General features: G+C 37.8%; 2 protein-coding genes across 3 annotated transcripts in view; one reads left to right on the top strand and one right to left on the bottom strand.

Moving 5' to 3' along the window:
- Positions 1-1,017: 1,017 nt before the first annotated feature.
- The window catches only part of LOC149542402 (DNA polymerase delta small subunit-like), a 121,882-nt gene continuing 102,713 nt past the window's right edge, over positions 1,018-20,186 (bottom strand). For both annotated transcript variants that reach the window (XM_089797345.1, XM_089797344.1), the window contains 11 exons: positions 4,456-4,582; positions 4,252-4,353; positions 3,683-3,798; positions 3,492-3,575; positions 3,283-3,351; positions 2,980-3,051; positions 2,741-2,832; positions 2,512-2,639; positions 2,187-2,288; positions 2,024-2,091; positions 1,018-1,917 (listed from right to left, as the gene is read on the bottom strand). In XM_089797345.1, the coding sequence (XP_089653471.1) occupies positions 1,855-1,917; positions 2,024-2,091; positions 2,187-2,288; positions 2,512-2,639; positions 2,741-2,832; positions 2,980-3,051; positions 3,283-3,351; positions 3,492-3,575; positions 3,683-3,798; positions 4,252-4,353; positions 4,456-4,582 (1,023 nt within the window). In that variant the 3' untranslated portion in view covers positions 1,018-1,854. The remainder of the gene's footprint in view (positions 1,918-2,023; positions 2,092-2,186; positions 2,289-2,511; positions 2,640-2,740; positions 2,833-2,979; positions 3,052-3,282; positions 3,352-3,491; positions 3,576-3,682; positions 3,799-4,251; positions 4,354-4,455; positions 4,583-20,186) is intronic.
- Positions 9,572-18,516, top strand: LOC149542403 (uncharacterized). Its single transcript, XM_089796512.1, has 7 exons — positions 9,572-9,656; positions 9,799-10,196; positions 10,294-10,517; positions 10,628-10,822; positions 12,062-12,192; positions 15,251-15,514; positions 18,113-18,516. The coding sequence occupies exons 1-7, from the start codon at positions 9,572-9,574 to the stop codon at positions 18,514-18,516; spliced, it is 1,701 nt and encodes a 566-aa protein (XP_089652638.1).

The raw sequence follows: 20,186 nt of genomic DNA on the forward strand, positions 1-20,186 counted from the left end.
TTGTTTCATTCTTGATGATGATGTTGTATCATTGGTTCCTGAGGGACTTAAGTAGCCAATTATGCATCATCTACTAGTTGGTAAAGCCAGAAGCACTAGACACTACACAATATGACATGTAATAAGTTAAGTTATCAACTAGCCATACAAGTCACTTCAAAATTAGAGAGCTAATCTATAAGAAAACACTTGGTAGTCAATGTATTTGAACAAAGATGCTAACATGATTATGAACCAAGCAAGAACAAAGGAAGGTTAAGGTTTAGAGGGATTACTTGCAAACCAACATGAGAGCCATCAAAACTCAAAACAAAGACAAAATTACGAGAACATACATGGCACTGTGCTTTATGCGCTTTATGCATTAGCCTAGAGAGAGTGACACAAATCAAATGATGGCAATGGATTGGCCACCATTAGAGCATACGAAGCAAAAGTGATCATTAGCAAAAGCAAATTAGGACATGCAAAAAAAATGTGCACGTCAAGATCAATACTTGGATTTTAAAAATGTGAAAAACCTAGCTCATGATATCCTAGATCAATTATCTACACAATGTACCAAAGCATTGAGGTAGGGAATGCGAAATTAGAGGCATGCATATTTCTAGCCAACGTCATTTTCTGCCCCTTTAAAAGTTTAGCATGACTTCTGTGTGATGTGCATTCATTATCCACTAAAATTGTTTCTATTATAATTATTTAATGCATTTATCATAAGCAGCCATTACATATGGTTAAATGTTTGTAAGGGTGACTCGATATATCCCATTATAGAATGCATAAGTGATGTACAGGAATGCACCATAGCTGCCCCAAATTTGCAGATCAATTATACAACATTGTTATTATGATTAAAAAATGTCGAATATGTTGTAATATCTTCTTGCTTTGTAATAATATGAAATTCAGTTATCTTGGCAACGCAGATACTACTATACCATATAAAACAATTTATACCTTGCGGTGCAAACCAAATTTGTTAACCGGAAATTCTCGACTTTGGAAATTACCCTGTTTGATAACCATTGTCCCTTTATTGCACGCACATTAATATTCATTATTTGCACTTGAGAATAAATAGTTAGTATTATAAATGTTATGCCTACTCACATCCACCAGCATGCAGTTAACTTGAGATCCGCAGTTGGACCTGGGGTTGTGACAAGCATATCTTCACCGTCTGGTGAAGTCTTCAAAACTTGGCACATCCCTGCAAAAAACACTCACTAAAAATTTGAATTCTTATTGGACGTCTTCACTCTTTTTTAAACTAGAAAGACCAACTGAAATACCTAGTTATGCATTGCAGGGACTTCACTGGTTAAATATAAAATAGTGATCAAAATATTATGCCCGTCCATCATCCATCAGATGCAGTAAACTTGTGATCCAGTCTACCCAGGGGTCGTGACAAAGACCTCATCAACTGTTGAAAACTCTTGAAGACTTGACACATCCCCGCTAAACTCACTAAAAAATTGGACAATAATTGATGTCTTTGCACTTACATTAAACTCGTCAGATCAACCAAAGTACCTAGACATGTATTGCAGAGACTTCACTAGTTAGGAAAAGCAATTGTACAATCTACAGATGGACGCCAACAAAGCAATTGGAAGCTTTCACCGCAAGCTGATGGAATTAATTTATGATTACATTTGACGCAGTAATTACTGAAAAGATCTACAACGTAAACACAAACAAGACATGATTACTGCATAATTAGTTGTCTAAGGATAAACACCCAGCATGACATTTGGATCTGGGCAGCAGAGGCATCCATTAAGGATTTTTCAATCTCTATTGTCATTTTGTAAATGATTTAATTTGCCCTCATGATCAATTGGTTATTCACCCAAGCAAAGATGATGTAGAAAGCGTCAATATATGACATTCAAGATTCCTCATATTCACCTGCAACAAAGAAAATCATTCCTTGGGAAACTTTTTTTTTCTTGAATTCAAAAAAACAAAAGAAACAAGTAAATCAGATCTTTTGACATGTAATCCTGACACATACCATTACAGCTGATCCTGTCTCGCAAAAACTGGGGATGCATACAAGCCTTACCAGCTGGCCCTCTGATCCTGTTGAAGCCCAAAAATATATCAAATATTATATCTTAACATATTAGCTGAGCACAGAGATAAGAAAAGAGGGGCGTTTTGAAACAGAAGACCACCTTTAATTAAACGAGATTCATATTTTTTCTGATTCCCGCAGAAATATACATGTGGACAATCCTCAATAACAAAAGGATCTCTGTCTGTAAATGGATAACATCCTGCAAAGATATTTGAGAGAATTTTTTGCAACTCAATCAGAATATAAATATAGTTATCTTACAAAATAGGCATGATACACAAAATTAAGCATAATTAAGCTTATCAGCACTAGTAGGTCTCCATATTTAATATTTCCAGTTCCTTGAAGCAGCAAATTCCTGAGAGAAGAAAGCAAACTTTCATATTTCAGTAAATGTCCTGTCATAGTAGGCACATATTTACCAAGTGTGTCTGGAGCAGTAGGTGCTAAATGCCTCCATTTTAGTGTCCTTTCCATAAAATCGATGTTTTCCATTGCTTCAGAATACTTGTTCAGGTCATCTATATTCTGGCCAGAAGTGCCCAGAAAACTGCATACGACAACGCCAGTGCCAGGAAATAGATTTTGAATTAGTTATCAATAATTGAATAAAGGCCTGAGCAACTAAATATATTTCAGTCACCCTCTTACCTAACTCCATCAAGTTCAAACTGATGCGGGTTTGTCGCAGAAACAAATGTATTGTATGTTGATGCTCCAGGAAATAGGCATTTATGCAAAGGCTGATCAACAAATCACGTCAATAAACTGAAGATATACTATTTTGCCATCTAGAAGAATTAACTATAAGTGTCAACCCTACAAGATCTATAAGAACCATTTTCTACACGATGGTTAATATTTCAACACAGTAAGATTAACAAAAATACCTGCTGTGGCAAAGAAAAATTTGCAGGATCATTTGGCCCTGGCATTATGTCAACCGGCATAGCTGCTGCAAGCTACAGAGAAGCATCACAAGCCAAACAAGAAAAGATTTTAAATAAAAAAATAAACTTTGCAGTTGAAATTAGACAGATTCGAAAAGTACTCTACAGAGGAAAACAAAATTAAGAACAAGATTTCCTTATTTGGCAATATCAAATCAGAAAAATGCATGAAACAATATAAATTTCTAACCCAAGTCAATATAATCCAACAAACTAACAGACAAAAGAACAATAGTTAACTACCTGTGTCAAAGCCAGGTCCAGTTCCTTGATTGGTTCAATAAGTCTACTTTGATCTTTTGATGCAAGGGACTGCACAGAGTGTGTGTCATTGTTAGAAATAAAGCAAGATATGCCAGTTAAATTAGAGTTGAAAAATAGAAGAGGCTGTCCCAGTTAAAATGAATGGCAGCATGTCAAAATCCCAAATTGCAAATTATATACATTTTTACCTGACCTGCTAGAAGACTTTGTCGTATATCAACCGAATCACCCGCAATTACAAGACGGACAATTTCAGAAGTCATACTTTGCTCCTGCAAGATCACAGATATTTTCACAAATATTCTTATTTACTTTTAGTATAGCATATGGTACCAAGTAAGAAAAAATTCCATAATCTTCCAAAACTAAACAAACATACCTGTTCATCACCCGAGTGACCAGACAAATGATCAACAAGAAGCTGAAATTGAAGAGGATTAGACTTGCCACTACCAACCATAAGCCCAGATACAAGAACGACATATTTGTTCTCTTCTGCAGACAACAAATATATATTAATTGGAAGCATACTCCCATGCTTTATACTCTAAAAGCAATTCTTGGAACAGTTTCATTAAGAATTTGCAACTCTGAAGCTCAACTTCACATTTTACCAAATCATAGCATTTTAACCAAAACCATAATGCAACAAGACACTTGCTTTGAGGTCAAAAAAACAAGTAGCACCAAGGATTTCAAAAACACGGCCTTCAGACTAGCTTGAGTAAATATTTGACTAGCTTAGGCAAGAGCCTACAACACAATGGTAAATTGTGAGCCTCTCATCTGGGAGGTCTTGGGTTCAAGTCTACACAAGCTTCAAACATAATAATTATTAATCTTAATTATCATTAATAATAATAAATAATCTAGGCTTCGGCCCATTACCTATCAAATACACACACACACACACACTTGACTAGCTTGAGTAAATACTTGAATCAGTACCAGAATGGAGAGACCGTTGAGGTGGTAGGCCAGCTTCTAGAATGCTCTGTACAGAGAAGTCACCATCACTGTTTTCGTTACCATGAAGAGCTACTACAACACCTGCAAACAAATTAAACATGAAATGATATGCACTATAAAAAACCAACTGCTTATAAAATCAAATTCCCTGGAAAAACCTTGGTCTGATTCAACTATGCCTACCTGTTACAAACATTGAAGGAGACAGAAACTCTCCAGTCAATTTAACCCTTCCACTATCATCTTCAAGAATGAGATAATCATTTGAGTGCACAAAATTATGTGGTTGTACTATAGGGACAACTGTCCTCTGCAGAAAGATACTAAATGTTAAAAGTCTACTAAGAAAGAATTTATATTGATGCCTACATTTGACCAAATTAGGTCAAAGGAGGTCTGAGTAAAGAGTTCACATTGATGCCTACAATTTAGCAAACTAGGTGAATGGAGCTCATGAGTACATCCAATTGCAATACAAAGGTACTGTTGTAGAATAAACTATAGTAGCTGTATAGAGCATTGAAACAACTAAAGCACAGCACACAAAGCCCTGAGGGAGACGGAGGTATGGGGTGGTTTATAGAATGGTGGTGAGCACCCCATCAACACCATTGTGAAGAAATCCTTAGCAATAAAATACAAAAGTACAATTATAAACAGGTAAACACAAATGATTTCTAAATTACAACCCCCTTACCAGGTAATACAAAGTCAAAGAAGATAAAAATTTCCGTCCATCAAAGGCTAAAATGTGGCAAGAAGTTATCAAGCCATAAAAAAAGTCAAGATCCCATCCATCATCCTTATAATTACAAAGCTTTTAGAAAGAAGTCAAGTCAAGCAAACCAATAGAGGAGACTGTTACCAAGAAATTCACAAATTAATCACAATATGCTTGGAAAGAACTACAACACAAAGTTAATTAAAGCCATTACACAGAGTTAACATTTTTGGTTTGATAAGGCATAGGCAGGCCAAAGGAAAAGGGAAAATTTTCCAAAGGCTATACTTCCACGAAAAATAAAACCTGTCAATCCTGTTTGAAGCTTTCAAGACCATTCACAATCTTGAGAAAATTAAAGTTCTATCAAGTTCCACCAGCTCTGTTTCTGTCCAACTAAACTGTACACAAGAAAATGATGATAGGAATGACATCAAGAGTGGCCTATTTCTGGACTAACTGGGTATTGCTGCTCCCAAATAAGAAGAATCCGAAAACGTTGCAGAAAATAACAAACAAAAAGTTACCAAAAACAGAGGACAATGAAAATCCAACAGATTTGAAAGACTTGTCCAGACTCCGAACGATGTGTGTTCATGTTGATGACAAAATAATATTTTGTTGATTGATGATGAGATTCAAAGAAGCAAAGAAGCATGGCCAAAAACACCAGCCATGCCAATATTTCAATCAGGTATTATCACACATAACTGGTCTTTAACAATATCAAAAGACATTTCACCTGATAAACTAAGACGACAGCAAAGTGAAGCTTTGACAAATTGGTGAGTTTACACTGTAATTCATCAAATAAGAAAGTGATCTCTAGTTTGGAAGCCCTAATTATCACAGTACTTCACTACATATTCTGCTCTTTTCTTTTCTTCCTTCTTAATATAACTCATACATATAAAACATTGATCCATAATTGTACAGCCCAAAATTGATAGTGTCATGTCCCCCTTTTTTAATTTAAATCTTATAAAGAATAATAAATAAAAGTACTAATAAATAAATATTATAATCTATTAATAAGTATATTACTTTTATCAAATCAATATAATATAATATTATTAATTGATATATAGTGATAATACAATATAGACAAATTCTTCAATAAATTTATTAAAATAATAATCATATATTATTATTATAAATATACTTCTAATATCAGAATATATTATAATAAAGGAAAAGCTTCAGTCAACGTTTTTAAAAGCAGCACTCCAAGTATAAGAAAGGAATACCACGCATAGAGCAAGGGGAGGAGTCGGCAACCAAAAAGAACCCAGTCAAAGCCATCCATGCACGTTAGATAGAAGCCTGTGTAAACAAAGAAGAGACGCCAGGCAGAGAAGTTATAAAAACAAATTAAAAAGGGGGTAGCGGCATACCAAAGGAACATTTAGGCAATCAAAAAGATGCCCATGACTAACAAGCTTCACATGTATACCAAGCCGCAGCAGCAAATTGAAAAGAGAAGATGCTGGTCAAAGGTCCAAACATGCAGACCAGGCATCTCACGCACAGAGAAAGATAGTCCCTGCGTTAAACAAATAAGCCATGCCCGTATAGAGTAAAAGGAGCACTTCACGCTAGTTTTAAAGGAATTCGCCATGTAAGGGAGCGAGATCCAGTCAAAGTAGAGGAGTCGACTTTAAACAAAGAGAATCTGAAATAAATTAAAAACAGTTAACGCATTGCAAATGAAGGAAGACCATGCAATAAAGGGCTCCACGCTGGCACATAGAAGAAGCTGACTTGGAGATACATCAGAGCAGTGATTAATATGTGCAGATAAGACAATTTAAGCAAAAGGTCGCAAGTATAAACAAGACAAAACAAGGCAGCGGCATGCGAAAATGAAGAACACGCAGACATAGAGAAGAAGGCACGTCAAGTGCAGAGCGGCTTAGCACAAACAAAGCAAAGGAGATCCACGTGCGTGGAGGACTTTCTTTGTTCCTTTAATCCCACATTGCTAAAGTAGGTGGCTTTTCATTCTTTAAATACCTCTCCATTCACATAGTATGTGTCTTAAAAGGAACACATGCCTTGGAAAGGCAGTAGCTTACGTGGTGGGCCTACCCGTGTGTGAACGATGAAGCCAGCTAGAAATGGAGGAAAGTCATCAATTTTGAACAAATGCGCTGACGTCATAGCCGGAAAACTTCCAAAATCCGGCGAGAGTCAGAAATGGTTGTGGGTCCCGCCCAAATGTCTGACGAACCAAAAGCTGCCAAGTGGCACCCCATGAGTGAGCAAAGCAGAATGCCGAAAAATGTGACCAGAATCCAGTGGTCGCCATGTCGCCACCGAAAAAGTTGAGAAATTCCGACTAGTGACATGGCAACCCACCGGAAAATCCGAGAATCCGGCGAGAAGCTGAATGAGATGTGGGTCCCGCCTGAATGCGTCAGCACGAATCACAAGGCGCCATGTGGCACGAGTTCCAAGGTAGATCATGATGTGGCAAGCAGATATTTCAAATGCGCCAGATCGTGCCACATGGCAGATTAGAGGGTCATTGCTATGTCACTAAGAGGAAGTTGCTCACTCACTAGTATAGCGACATAGCGAGTATGACGTGGCACGATAAGGAGGCGATGACATGGTGCCCAGTTGTATAAGCCCCAGCCAATCACATGATGACACGTGGCAGGATGGTCAAACTAAGTTTGACCCAGATTGAGAATGGAGGAAAAAGTTTGAGAAAACATAAATTTTAATATCTTATTGTTTTCTAAATGTGCAGGTCATTTAAATCATGTCTAAACTTTAATATAGTTTGAACCATAGATGGAAAACTCGCCGAGTACTTGTGGAGTTTCCTAGCTCGACAAGTTTTTCACCAGTTAACTCGCCGACTACTTGTCGAGTTTCCTAGCTCGACAAGTTTTTCACCAGTTAACTCGCCGACTTAAAAACTCGACAGTCTGGTAAAAACTCGACGAGTATTCGACGAGTAATCGTAAAAAACTCAGCGATTTACTGGTGAGATTTTTGCCCACGGCCTGTGACGGATTAAAGCGGCAGTGAATGTGTTTTTTCTCATTCTTTCTTGTATTTGCATTGTTTAGAGCCTTGAGGAGTGAAGAGAAGAAGGTTTGGAGGCATTCTTGGCTGATTGTAAGTAATTCAAGGCAGATTTGAGTGGATTGTAGAGGATTCTAACCAATTTTAGAAGACAAATTTCTTTCCAGGTATGTTCATCTTATCATAGTTTGAAAACTTTTTATAGTTTTATAACAAATGTTCTTTTGTTTTTGTTGTTGTTTGTAAATGTTTTCAAATCATTTAAAATCATTTTGAATCATTTGAAACCCTAGCTTCTAAGGATATGGTTGAAGTTTGTTGTTTGCTAAGAATATGGTTGAAGTTTGAAACTTGAATCATTTGAAACCCTAGCTTCTAAGTTCTAACTTTTTTTATTCATTTTTCTATATATTTATGTGTAGGGCTGCGGTCAACCGTTAAAAAAATGACAAACCCGCAAGAAGAGTGGCCACAAACACCATGCCCATCTAGATATATAGGCACTCGGCCTAAAAATGCAAGAGATAAGGCATGGCAGTATGCCTATGAAGCTCCAAGTCCAAATGATATTGGAAAGGTGATATGCGTTCCCTGTGAGAATTATTTCTGGAGGCATAAACCGCCTCAAATACCACCTTGCAGGCATAAAGAAACATGACTCAAATCCTTGTCTCAAGGTAACTGATGAAGAAAAAAGATTCATCCATGCCCTACTTGCAGCTGCTGAAGAGAAAAAATTGAATAGGGAGAGGGCAAAATTAGCTATGAGAGCAGCCATAGCTGAATCTAAAAGAGCTCCTTTTGATATGCAAGAGGAAGAAGAAGCACTTGAGAACATACTAGGATCTCTTCGTGGCCCACGGATCCGCAAATAAAATTTCTCTTTTACCGATTCCACTTCTTCTACATCTCCTACTTCTTCATCATCACCATCCGGATCCCCATCAGGGATAGGTGATTATTTTGTGCTCAGGAACACACCTGGAGCACAACCATCATTAGAGGGCACTACATGGTTTATAGAGGTGCATGAGCAAACTGATATTGCAGCAGCTGATTTTTGGTTTTTCAACAATATCTCAATGAATGCTGCTGATAGTCCCTATTGGGTCAATATGGTGAATGCAATGACAATATCAGGCAAAGGGTACAAGCTGCCTAATCGCAAAGATATGAGTGGAAGGTTAGCATTTTACTATTTAGTAATTGGAAATAATTGTGATTCACTTTAGTGCATTGTTATATTTTAAATCTTAATTGTTATAACTTATTTTTTAATTTTTTACTAACACTTACACTTTATTTAATATTACACCTAAATTTTGTAGGTTGCTTGACAAAGCGGTTGGTAGGGCAACATTGTTGATAGAAGACCAAAAGAAAGAGTGGAAGAAGTATGGCTGCACCATTTTATCTGATGGGTGGACAGATGGAAGAAGTAGAACCATTATTAACTTCTTGATTGCTTGCAAAGATGATGCGGTGTTTTGGAAATCTATCAATGCCTCCAACAAAGTGAAAAATGCAGCCACATTGGCTTTAATGTTGGAGAATGTTGTCATGGATGTGGGAATAGAGAATGTGGTGCAAATAATCACAGATAATGCAGCAGCATATGTGGCAGCAGGTAGATTTAATTTTTTATATTTGAATCAATATGAATCATGAATGTAATGCTATGGTATTATTCAATTTAGATTTGATGTAATTTGTAAATACTAAATATGGAAAGTTTGTTACTGATTATTGATTTTTTGCTAATCTTTTAGGTAGAATCCTCCAAGAGAGGCATCCCACACTTTTTTGGTCACCTTGTGCAGCACATGTCCTTGACCTTCTTTTGGAGGACATAGGAAAACTTGATTGGGTGAGTCCAGTTGTGGAAGATGCTAGACAAGTCACGAAATATATCTATAATCACCCATGGGTTCTCAGTTTGATGAGAAAAGCCACTAAAGGAAAAGATTTGATGAGACCTGCTATGACAAGGTTTGCAACGGTCTTCTTGACGTTGCAAAGTATTCTTGACCACATATTGGCTTTGAAGCAAATGTTTGTGTGTGCTGATTGGGTTGCTTCACCTTACTCAAAGAAGCCCGAAGGAGAGGCTGTGGCACGAATAGTCTTTGATGACAGCTTTTTAGCAAAGGCTAAGGAGATTGTGGAGGTAACTTCATTATATTTTTAGTTTATTCAAGTTTCATTATCAATTCATAACTTACTATGTTATTAACTAATTTGTATTTTTCAAATTTCAAATGTAGATGTCTCTGCCCCTAGTTCTAGTCTTGCGCACATGTGATGGGCAGCAATCCCCAATGGGAGGTCTTTATGAGGCCATGGATAGGGCGAAAGAGGCTGTTAGAAGTTACTATCACGGGGATAGTCTCAAATTTGACCCCATTTGGGAAATAATTGATAGGAGGTGGAACAATATGCTCCACCAACCTATTCATGCAGCAGGCTACTTCCTCAATCCCAAATTCAGGTACTATGATAATTGATTGTCCTTGAAGTTGGGATATTAATAAGTCTTTATTTTAGTTTACTTTTTAAGGTTGTGTAGTAAGACTTGATAGCATTTTCTATTTGTTTTAGGGCTGATGATTCCTACTCAAATCCTAATAGAGAGGTCATGGAAGGTCTCTCTAAATGCATTGAGAGAATGATATCAAGTGAAGAGGAGAGAGACCTTATTGTGACCGAACAACAAATCTATGTGGAATCAAGGGGTCCTTTGTTCTCTTCTATGCTAGCAAAGAGAGCAAGATCTACTCAAGCACCACGTAAAGCGTCAAACTTTAAAACTTTTGCTAATTGATAAGTTGTGCTTCTGATTTTTTTTTTTATTGCTTTATAACTTTTTTAATTTTGTTTTGCAGATGCTTGGTGGGCAAGTTGGGGTGGCAATACACCCAATTTAAGGAAATTCGCTCTCAGAGTCCTATCCCAACCTTGTAGCTCATCCCATTGTGAGCGCAATTGGAGCTTATTTGAGTCCATCCATACAAAGAAAAGAAACAGAATGACTAAAAAACAGCTTAATGACCTTGTTTATGTGCACTATAATCTTAAGTTGCGCATAAAAAAGGCACAACTATTAGAACTACCTGGTCCACTTGATCTAGATGAGATAGATCCTTATTCTGATTGGACAGTACAGGAGCCAAGTCCATTGTTTACACCATATAAGATCGCTGATTTGGAGAGGCAAGCCATGGAGGGGGACGCTAACACTGATTTTCAGTTCGCTATGGATGACATTGAGGATGAGGACGAGGATGATGATGATTCAGGCGAGGATCAGGCATTACCATTAGGAGGAGATGCATCCTCTTCTAGGACGCCGAGCCAGTCAGTAGGGACGTCGAGCGAGGGGGCATAGCCACAGAGTTCACAGTCACGCAGCTCACGCCCTATCCCAGTGCGGGGCACTTCTTCAAAGACTAGACCCCCTCGCTTTCCTACTAGTGCAAGTGGAAAGAGGAAGATGTGATTGACATTGTCAGATTGTATTGATGTATTTAGACTTTTAGTATTTACTTCTAGTTTGACAGATTGAAACTATTTAATAATTTACTATTTTGCTTCCTACCATGAGCATTCTGCATGAGAATGCAATTTTGTACGCATTATGCATTTATATATATCTAAACTTTGTTTCTTTCTTTTGTATTGTCTTTAATTAACTTATTAGATGCATCTTCTCATTAAATTTTGCAAAATAAATGTATTTTTAATTAAATTTCAGCGGTTTTTTAGGTTCCCGAGTTTTTTTTTTAAATCGCCGAGTTTTTCACAATTAAACTTTTGGGGGGCTTGGCGAGTTTTTGCATTTGGCGAGTTTTCCAACTATGGTTTGAACTTTATGAAAAGTTTAAATTTTTGCAAAATGCATGCAAACCTGTGAATGGAGACCTAATCTTCAAAGGACCATATCTGGGGCGATTTTTGTCGAAAATGGGCACTTCAATATACCACCGGAACTAGAACGAGACGAACTTTCTGAATTTGAGGTCAGTTTTTGCACAGGTGCTCACCAGTTCGAGCTACAGGTCAATTTGTAAAATCCGGGGCATTGGCAACAAAACAGGCAAATTTGATCATTAATCATCAGAGTTTGTTAGAGGGCAGATTTGATGACTTTTTGGAGCTTGAATGTGGTAAAAATAATTTGGGAAAAGATTATATTGCATTCTGAAGGCCATATTCAACTGATTTTTCACTTTTACCGTGAGTTTAACTTTAGCATCAGAAATCAGTTATAATGGTGAATCAAATATCTGAGATATTTCTGCCAAGATTTGATATGTAGTTGAGGAGAGAGGGTAGAAAGAGGTTTTTCATCTTCTTGGGAATGAATTCCGAGTGGACACATGTCAAATGCAGAACAGATCCGAGAATTCACTTCTTCCTATATCATTCCCTTTCTTTCTCATTGTACAGGCTCTAGTTTCTGGGAAGAAAAGGTACATGACTGTGATACCATTAAGGGTTCCAGTTTTTCACTGTGAGATGAACAGCAGTAGGATGATAAATATAGATAGTTCAGATCTATTAGGTTCTTTATGAGTTAATTTCATGCATTTGGTTGTATTGTTTCAAGGAAATAAATACAAATGAGCAAGAACTTTATTGAGTTTCATCTTGAATCTTGTCTCCTATCTCAGTGAGCTTCAATGTTTTACGCTCTTTGAACAAAGAGCCTAGATTGTAGTTGCAGTCCCTTAAGGCTGTATGTTGTCTTATTGTTGCTTGTAACTCATGGGGTTGTGTAAATGCTTCAGTGAATCAACAGGGTTGCAGGTTTATTGAGAAGGATATCATGTAAGAATGAGGTTTGAATTGAGCACAGATGTTTATTTACAAGGTAAATAGATAGATCGTATATCTGAATATATAAATAAGTATCAGATATCCATATGTATGCATTTGATTCATGGATTTGCCCAATGGATTAGGCACTGGTCAGCTACGAGATCATTAAAGTTTTACTGCTGCATATCTGAAGGTTTGTTGAATTCAAAATTATTAATCAAATGATCTTTCCCTTTCATGTTGAAGGACCTAAATGTAATGCCCTCACTCAGCTTATGAGATTCATAGCTTTGCATTTAGCTACTGTAGATCTGTGTCATTTCATGAGTCATTAGGAGATATAAGGGTTTTCATTTGCTTAATTGATTCAGGGATATGTTTTTGCACTAGTACGGTATCGATTGAATCTGAGGTCTACCCGCCTAGGTTTTGCAAAACTTGAAGTGGAGAAGGAGTTATGCCTTATAGTTGGCCCAAGATTGCAGTCAGGTGTATCTGTCATAGGAATTTGCTAGCCTTAGATGCATTTGTCTAGTTTGTTGGTTGTTTGTAAAACTGTTAAATCAGGAACCAACAAAATGGCGACTCTGCTGGGGACTATATTGAATTAGATTTAAGACAAACCATGAGAATTTAAGAAGGGATTCAATACAGCAGGAAGATGTGCATGGAAAAGTTACAGTAGTATGTTAATTGATGTGTTTTCCAGTTTTCTTACTCAAATGTCATGTATCCCAGTATTGCTTTGTTCAGGACAGCAGTATATTTGAAGGATTGAGTACAAATTGTGTTGCTATCAAGTTTTATGTTCAATCAATTCAATCAGCCTGGTTTTCAAAACACTATTGTAAAAATCAGAGTCAAGAATTTGAAAATGAAGTGTACCCTCTTTCCAAGGTGTTAGTGATCTGCAAGTTTTCCATATTGAAAGTCTGGTTCAGAAAGTACAAATGATAAAATTGTTTTAAATCTTTTCTCACTAACTGTGAGTGGTGACTCTGAAGTAAATCTTTGTACTAGTGCATGGTTTGTTTTAATATCAGAAGCTTTCAGTATTTGTGGGCAGATCTAGTTTGTTGGGAAAGAGGAAGTACAAGTTCTTGATTAATGTTTTATGTGATTGTTTGTATCTACTGAAGTAACAGATTTCAAAAAGGTGAGTCACTGTTGTGATTTCATTTTCCTCTTCAAGGAGGTGGCGGCTCTACAAAGGATTCTATCTATGGTGTGAAGGGTTTCATGCTTGCACCTGTGCCAATCAGCAGCTCTGAAGTTTCAAACAGCAACACATAAAGGTATTTCAATTTTCATATATTTGTCTCTCATGAAAATTGAATGAACGAAATGGTTGCCTCCATCTAGTGGTTTCAGCACTAAGAAAAAGAGGTAGGAGTTTTAAAAGCTTATAAGATGGATCCTAAGTCTAGGTCTGAAAGTGATATGCCGACTCTTGAAAGTGTTCGTGCAAATATTGCTAGATTGAAAAAAAAGATTCATGACAGACTGTCTTAATGTTAAGAAGTACAATTGGTGATATTAAGGGTTTTAGTGGATTTCAAATTTATATGAAGTTCAAATCAGTAGTTATGAATCCTGACGAGTTTTTCAGACCTGAGGAGTCTTCATGGCCAGTGGTACTCTTAGATGTTTTTATGCCATATTCGGTTGATTGGCCAGCTAAGATAAGATTAGATAAGATGTGTGAAATCCAAAATTTTATCATGGAGGTCGAAAGTGCTTTGAAGGCTAGTGAGTCTAATGTTAACAAATTTAATGAATCCGTTGAAGATGATATGAAAAATGAAGAGTATCAGTTTTATGAATCAGAGGATAGTAATCAGCACTCTGATAGTATGCATAATGTTGATTCATATTTTTATGATGATGATTATCAAGAAGAAGAAATATGTGACAGCAGTAGTAGTCCTTCTTCTAGTGATGAATGTGAATGTGTTACAATGCCGGTTGTTGAGGTATTGTCTAAAGAAGAAGATCCATGTGATGATCAGAATTCTGATTTTTCACAATGTATTACTAACAAGCCTGCTGTTACAAATGTGTCAAGTTATCCAGATAATGATCACAGCCAAGGAAAAGAAACTAGGGATGAAATCTCATTAAGTGTTGATGAGATTTCCAACTTGTTGGCTCATGATTTTGGAAGGTATGCTAATCTATCCAAGGATGCTTGTGCTCTGCCACGTTTTGCATTTCCATATGGTGAAGTCATTTCCCCTAAATTTGATGCTGAAGAAGATATAGTTTCAGAATATGCTCTATCAAGTTTGGGAGGTGTATGTGATGGTAATCTGTACATCAATACACATGACGACTTCTATGTTGAGAATGAAGATATAGAGACTAGGTTTGTTGCTGATTCATTGTTTTCGTGTTTTCATGAAGACGAGATATATTCAGATAGCTCATGTGATGAGGAAAGATATAGTAATGAAACAGTTTATCCTAGTGAGTTATTTGAGGAAGAAATTGATACGGATCAGCGCATTGTTAGAATGCAATTTCATGATAACTCTTGTGGTTTGAGATCTAATCATTTGTTGGAATATGAAGAAAATGCAGCATTTTTTCAGTCTAAATTATGGTGTACTGATGTTGCAAGTGAGGAGAAATCAAACTTTCCATACTCTTCATATACGGAGGCACAAGGTGAGTTACACTCTGATCCATGTAACTCGTTGAATGTAGTAGAATACCAAAATTTTGTGTTTCCGGTTGAAGGAATCCATGGGTCAAACAGTAGTGATCAGTTTCAGTTTAATGTTAGTTGCTATGATCACGCCGATTCATATTTTCATAGTGAGCAAGATGAAGAAAGTATGTCTGATTTTTATATGCACTATGAAGATGATGATAGTTTTGTTTTGCCTAATGAGCTGATTGCAAATGTTGATGTGTTGGGTGAAACAAATGGAAATGAGAATGTCAATTTACCTCAGGAACATGTAAATGAAAATCAAGTGTATGATAGAGGTAAGGAGTTCTGAAACTTTTTGGTGGCTCGGGGCCATCGCTTGTACATAGTAGTGCTAGTTGTTGTTTGCTTTCAATAAAGCTATTCGAGAGAGTTTGCTATCAGGTGTGTAGTCTACTTCTCCCAGAGATCTGAAATCTTGCCATGCCCGCAAGGGGCATGCATCCCCAGACAGAGCCACTGTTGGTGCTCAAAATTGTAGCCCGGATTTTGAGCAATTTTGAGAAATTGAGCCCTATAAACGCTTTTTTGATGCACATGTACCCAGCTGTCAAGTTAAGGCCTAAGAGGTGTTCAATGCTTCTAGCACCTTCCATTTAGCTTGTCTAAGTGTTCCATGAAGTTAAATTGCCGTTCTGAGCCATTTCATAAAGTCCTTTGAGCAAATGTCAATTCTACATTTTCACTTAAAGTGGTCCATGAAGTTAAATTGTCGTTCTGAGCCATTTCATAAAGTCCTTCTTTGAGCAAATGTCAATTCTGCATTTTCACTCAAGTGTCAGATTGTGATAGGAGGTTATGTTTGCAATCGAATAACTTGCACCCAGAAATGTTTTAGGACTCACCGCTTTGGGAGTGTCTAGTATCCATACCTTAGAACCTATGTTTCAGATTTCAAGCCGTTTTGAGTTCATTTGACTAGGTTTTGAATCCCTCAAAGTTGGTAGTTTATTGTTTTCACACATTTGCAAATTGCACACAATTCCGAGAAGCCCTGTTTGACTAATTATAACTTTTGACTAGTTGACCCAAATGTTGAAATTCCTTTTGCGTTGCATTGTAGATGTCAGAGACTGGTTATGTTTCGAGTTTCAACTTATGACGAATCCGTTTGATCAGTTTTCAAACGTGATTCCAAACACAATTTCTAACTTTTTACTGGTGTTAGCATGTGCAAATTTGTCAAGACCCCTATTCGAGATGTTATAACTTGAGATCCATGATTGCCTAGATCGAACGGATTGTACCACTGTTGTACTCCGAAAATACTCTAAGTGTATCAGTTTGCAAGTCATGATGAATCCATTTGCACACTTTTCCAGGTCATTTTCATTTGCAAAAATTGCTTTTCTGTCGGTGTTTCCAGTCTACAAAATCCAAGTAGCCCACTTTGACCGCTCGCCAAATGCGTCCTGTTATTCGTCATGAGCCCAAATCGCAGATCTATAATGTCCTCATGACAGAGAACCAATGTCCCAGTTTTCATTCCCCCATGTGTCCATTTGCCTAGTTTTCAAGGCCAAATCCAAACCCAATTTATTACTTTCTGACATGTTTTCTTGTAGGAAGTTCTGAAAGGTCAACTTTGACAACGAATATCTTTTGACCTCGAATTCGTCATAAGACGAGATTCGACGTGGTACAAGTATGTAGAGCAGAGATTCAATGTGCTAGATTTCAGAGCTCGATCACGTGTTTGGGTCAATTTTTAAGGCCAGTCAACGTAGCTCTTGGCACAAATTTGACAGTTGGCAAAAAGTGATAAATTGAGTTTTTAGCGATCAGTCAGTGATCAAGTTTAATTTTAATCAGTTCGAGATGATCAGTGGGTCAAAGATTTAAAGAGGAGATGGTAATGATTGTAATCATTACAATACTTCGCCATGTGCATTACCATCATTGGCGTTAAATAAATGCCAAGTTGGCCATATAGATTTAATAGAGATGTCTCCCCATGAGATGTCACTCTATGACACTGGAGGTTATCTTTTTAGCAAACATGGGTGGCTTCTTTAAAGAGCATCGAAAATCAAACACTTGCAAACAAGAAATGCATGGAAAGGCTTTACGCATGGCACAACAATGTCTACATTGCAGAATCAAGCCAAAATTAGTAGGACTTTGCAAAATATTGCAACTTCCAGACGAGGTAATGCATATGGCAGATGGCCTCCTCTGCTATGTGATGAACAACTACCGATTGCCAAAGGAACCAACCAATTTGCTACAGGGTGTTGAAATTTCCATATGTTGTGCAGCAGCAAGATGCTTGAAATATAACATGGATTTGGATGCATCAATTGAACTCACAAAATCACGAATGAAATTTGAGTGCAAAAGGGCAAAGATTGATTCAGTGTATTCAAAACTTAGGGAATAGTGCTTGAAGTTAGGAGGAGATATTCCTTGTACTGCAGGATAGTGTGGAAGCAGAGTTATTTCATCCCCAGTTAAAATAGCCAACCAATGACCTGCTGATGAGATGCATCCACAAGATATAGCATTGTCCACCACAAGGAATGATAATCGTTCCAAAATTTTGATGCAAACAGGGGCAACTCAAGAGCCATCCAATGCACAGGATTTGTCTGGAGTACCTGACAATGAACAAGAGATGACAGCTGCTGTTATTGATACAGATAGAAGAGATGAGCAAGGAAATAAATACCAACCTGGATCCAACTTGCCCGAACAAGAAACTTTGGAGGCAATTACACCTCCTATTGTATGGCCTGTGGAAGACAATTCAAATCACATTGAGGAAGAAATGGTAACATGTGTCACAAATCATCAAGATCTTATTCTTCTTGATCCAATGGGCGTTGCCCATACATCTTCAAGTCCAGCAACTTGCATACCATCCCAGAGTCAACTAAATTTTTTGCCTCTTGAAAATATCAAGATAATAAAGGAAAAGCTTCAGTCAACGTTTTTAAAAGCAACACTCCATGTATAAGAAAGGAATACCACGCATAGAGCAAGGGGAGGAGTTGGCACATATAAAGAAGCGCAGACATCAAGAAGAAGAAGCCAGCAACGAAAAAGAACGCAGTCAAAGCCATCCATGCACGTTAGATAGAGGCCTGTGTAAACAAAGAAGAGACGCCAGGCAGAGAAGTTATAAAAACAAATTAAAAAGGGGGTAGCGGCATAGCAAAGGAACATTAAGGCAATCAAAAAGATGCCCATGATTAACAAGCTTCACATGTATACCAAGCTGCAGCAGCAAATTGAAAAGAGAAGACGCTGGTCAAAGGTCCAAACGTGCAGACCAGGCATCTCACACATAGAGGAAGATAGTCCCTGCGCTAAACAAATAAGCCATGCCCGTATAGAGTAAAAGGAGCACTTCACGCCAGTTTCAAAGGAATCTGCCATATAAGGGAGCGAGATCCAATCAAAGTAGAGGAGTCGACTTTAAACAAAGAGAATCTGAAATAAATTAAAAACAGTTAACGCACTGCAAATGAAGGAAGACCATGTAATAAAGGGCTCCACGCAGGCACATAGAAGAAGCCGACTTGGAGATACATCAGAGCAGTGATTAATATGTGCAGATAAGACAATTTAAGCAAAAGGTCGCAAGTATAAACAAGACAAAACAGGGCAGCAGCATACGAAAATGAAGAACATGCAGACATAGAGAAGAAGGCACGTCAAGTGCAGAAAGGCTTAGCACAAACAAAGCAGAGGAGATCCACGTGCGTGGACTTTCTTTGTTCCTTTAATCCCACATTGCTAAAGCAAGTGGCTTTTCATTCTTTAAATACCTCTCCATTCACATAGTATGTGTCCTAAAAGGAACGCATGCCTTGGAAAGGCAGTGGCTTGCGTGGTGGGCCTACCCGTGTGTGAACGATGAAGCCAGCTAGAAATGGAGGAAAGTCATCAATTTTGAACAAATGCGCTGACGTCATAGCCGGAAAACTTCCAAAATCCGGCGAGAGTCAGAAATGGTTGTGGGTCCCGCCCAGATGTCTCCGACGAACCAAAAGCCGCCAAGTGGCAACCCGTGAGTGAGCAGAGCAGTATGTCGAAAAATGTGACCAAAATCCGGTGGTCGCCATGTCGCCACCAGAAAACTTGAGAAATTCCGGCTAGCAACATGGCGACCCGCTGGAAAATCCAAGAATCCGACGAGAAGCTGAATGAGATGTGGGTACCGCCTGAATGCGTCAGCACGAATCACAAGGTGCCATGTGGCATGAGTTCAAAGGTTGATCGTGATGTGGCGAGCAGATATTTCAGATGCGCCAGATCATGCCACATGGCAAACCGGAGGGTCATCGCTATGTCGCTAAGAGGAAGTTGCTCACTCATTAGTATAAGGACATAGCGAGTATGACGTGGCACGATGAGGAGGCGATGACATGGCACCCAGTTGTATAAGCCCGAGCCAATCGCGTGATGACACGTGGCGGGATGGTCAAACTAGGTTTGACCCGGATTGAGAATGGTGGAAAAGGTTTGAGAAAACATAAATTTTAATATCTTATTGTTTTCTAAATGTGCAAGTCATTTAAATCATGTCTGAACTTTAATATAGTTTGAACTTTATGAAAAGTTTAAATTTTTGCAAAATGCGTGCAAACCTGTGAATGGAGACCTGATCTTCAGAGGACCATC

The sequence above is a fragment of the Cupressus sempervirens genome, chromosome 8, assembly GCF_028749045.1.
Source record: "Cupressus sempervirens isolate cs-2001-9-10 chromosome 8, ASM2874904v1, whole genome shotgun sequence".
NCBI classification, from domain to species: Eukaryota; Viridiplantae; Streptophyta; class Pinopsida; order Cupressales; family Cupressaceae; genus Cupressus; species Cupressus sempervirens.

Coding starts and splice junctions, on each gene's coding strand:
- LOC149542403 (XM_089796512.1), top strand. CDS start 9,572: ATGTTGGAGAATGTTGTCATGGATGTGGGAATAGAGAATGTGGTGCAA. Junction 10,823..12,061: donor ACTCAAGCACCACGTAAAGC/GTCAAACTTTAA, acceptor GTTTTTGCACAG/GTGCTCACCAGTTCGAGCTA. Junction 15,515..18,112: donor TTCATATACGGAGGCACAAG/GTGAGTTACACT, acceptor TGATGCAAACAG/GGGCAACTCAAGAGCCATCC.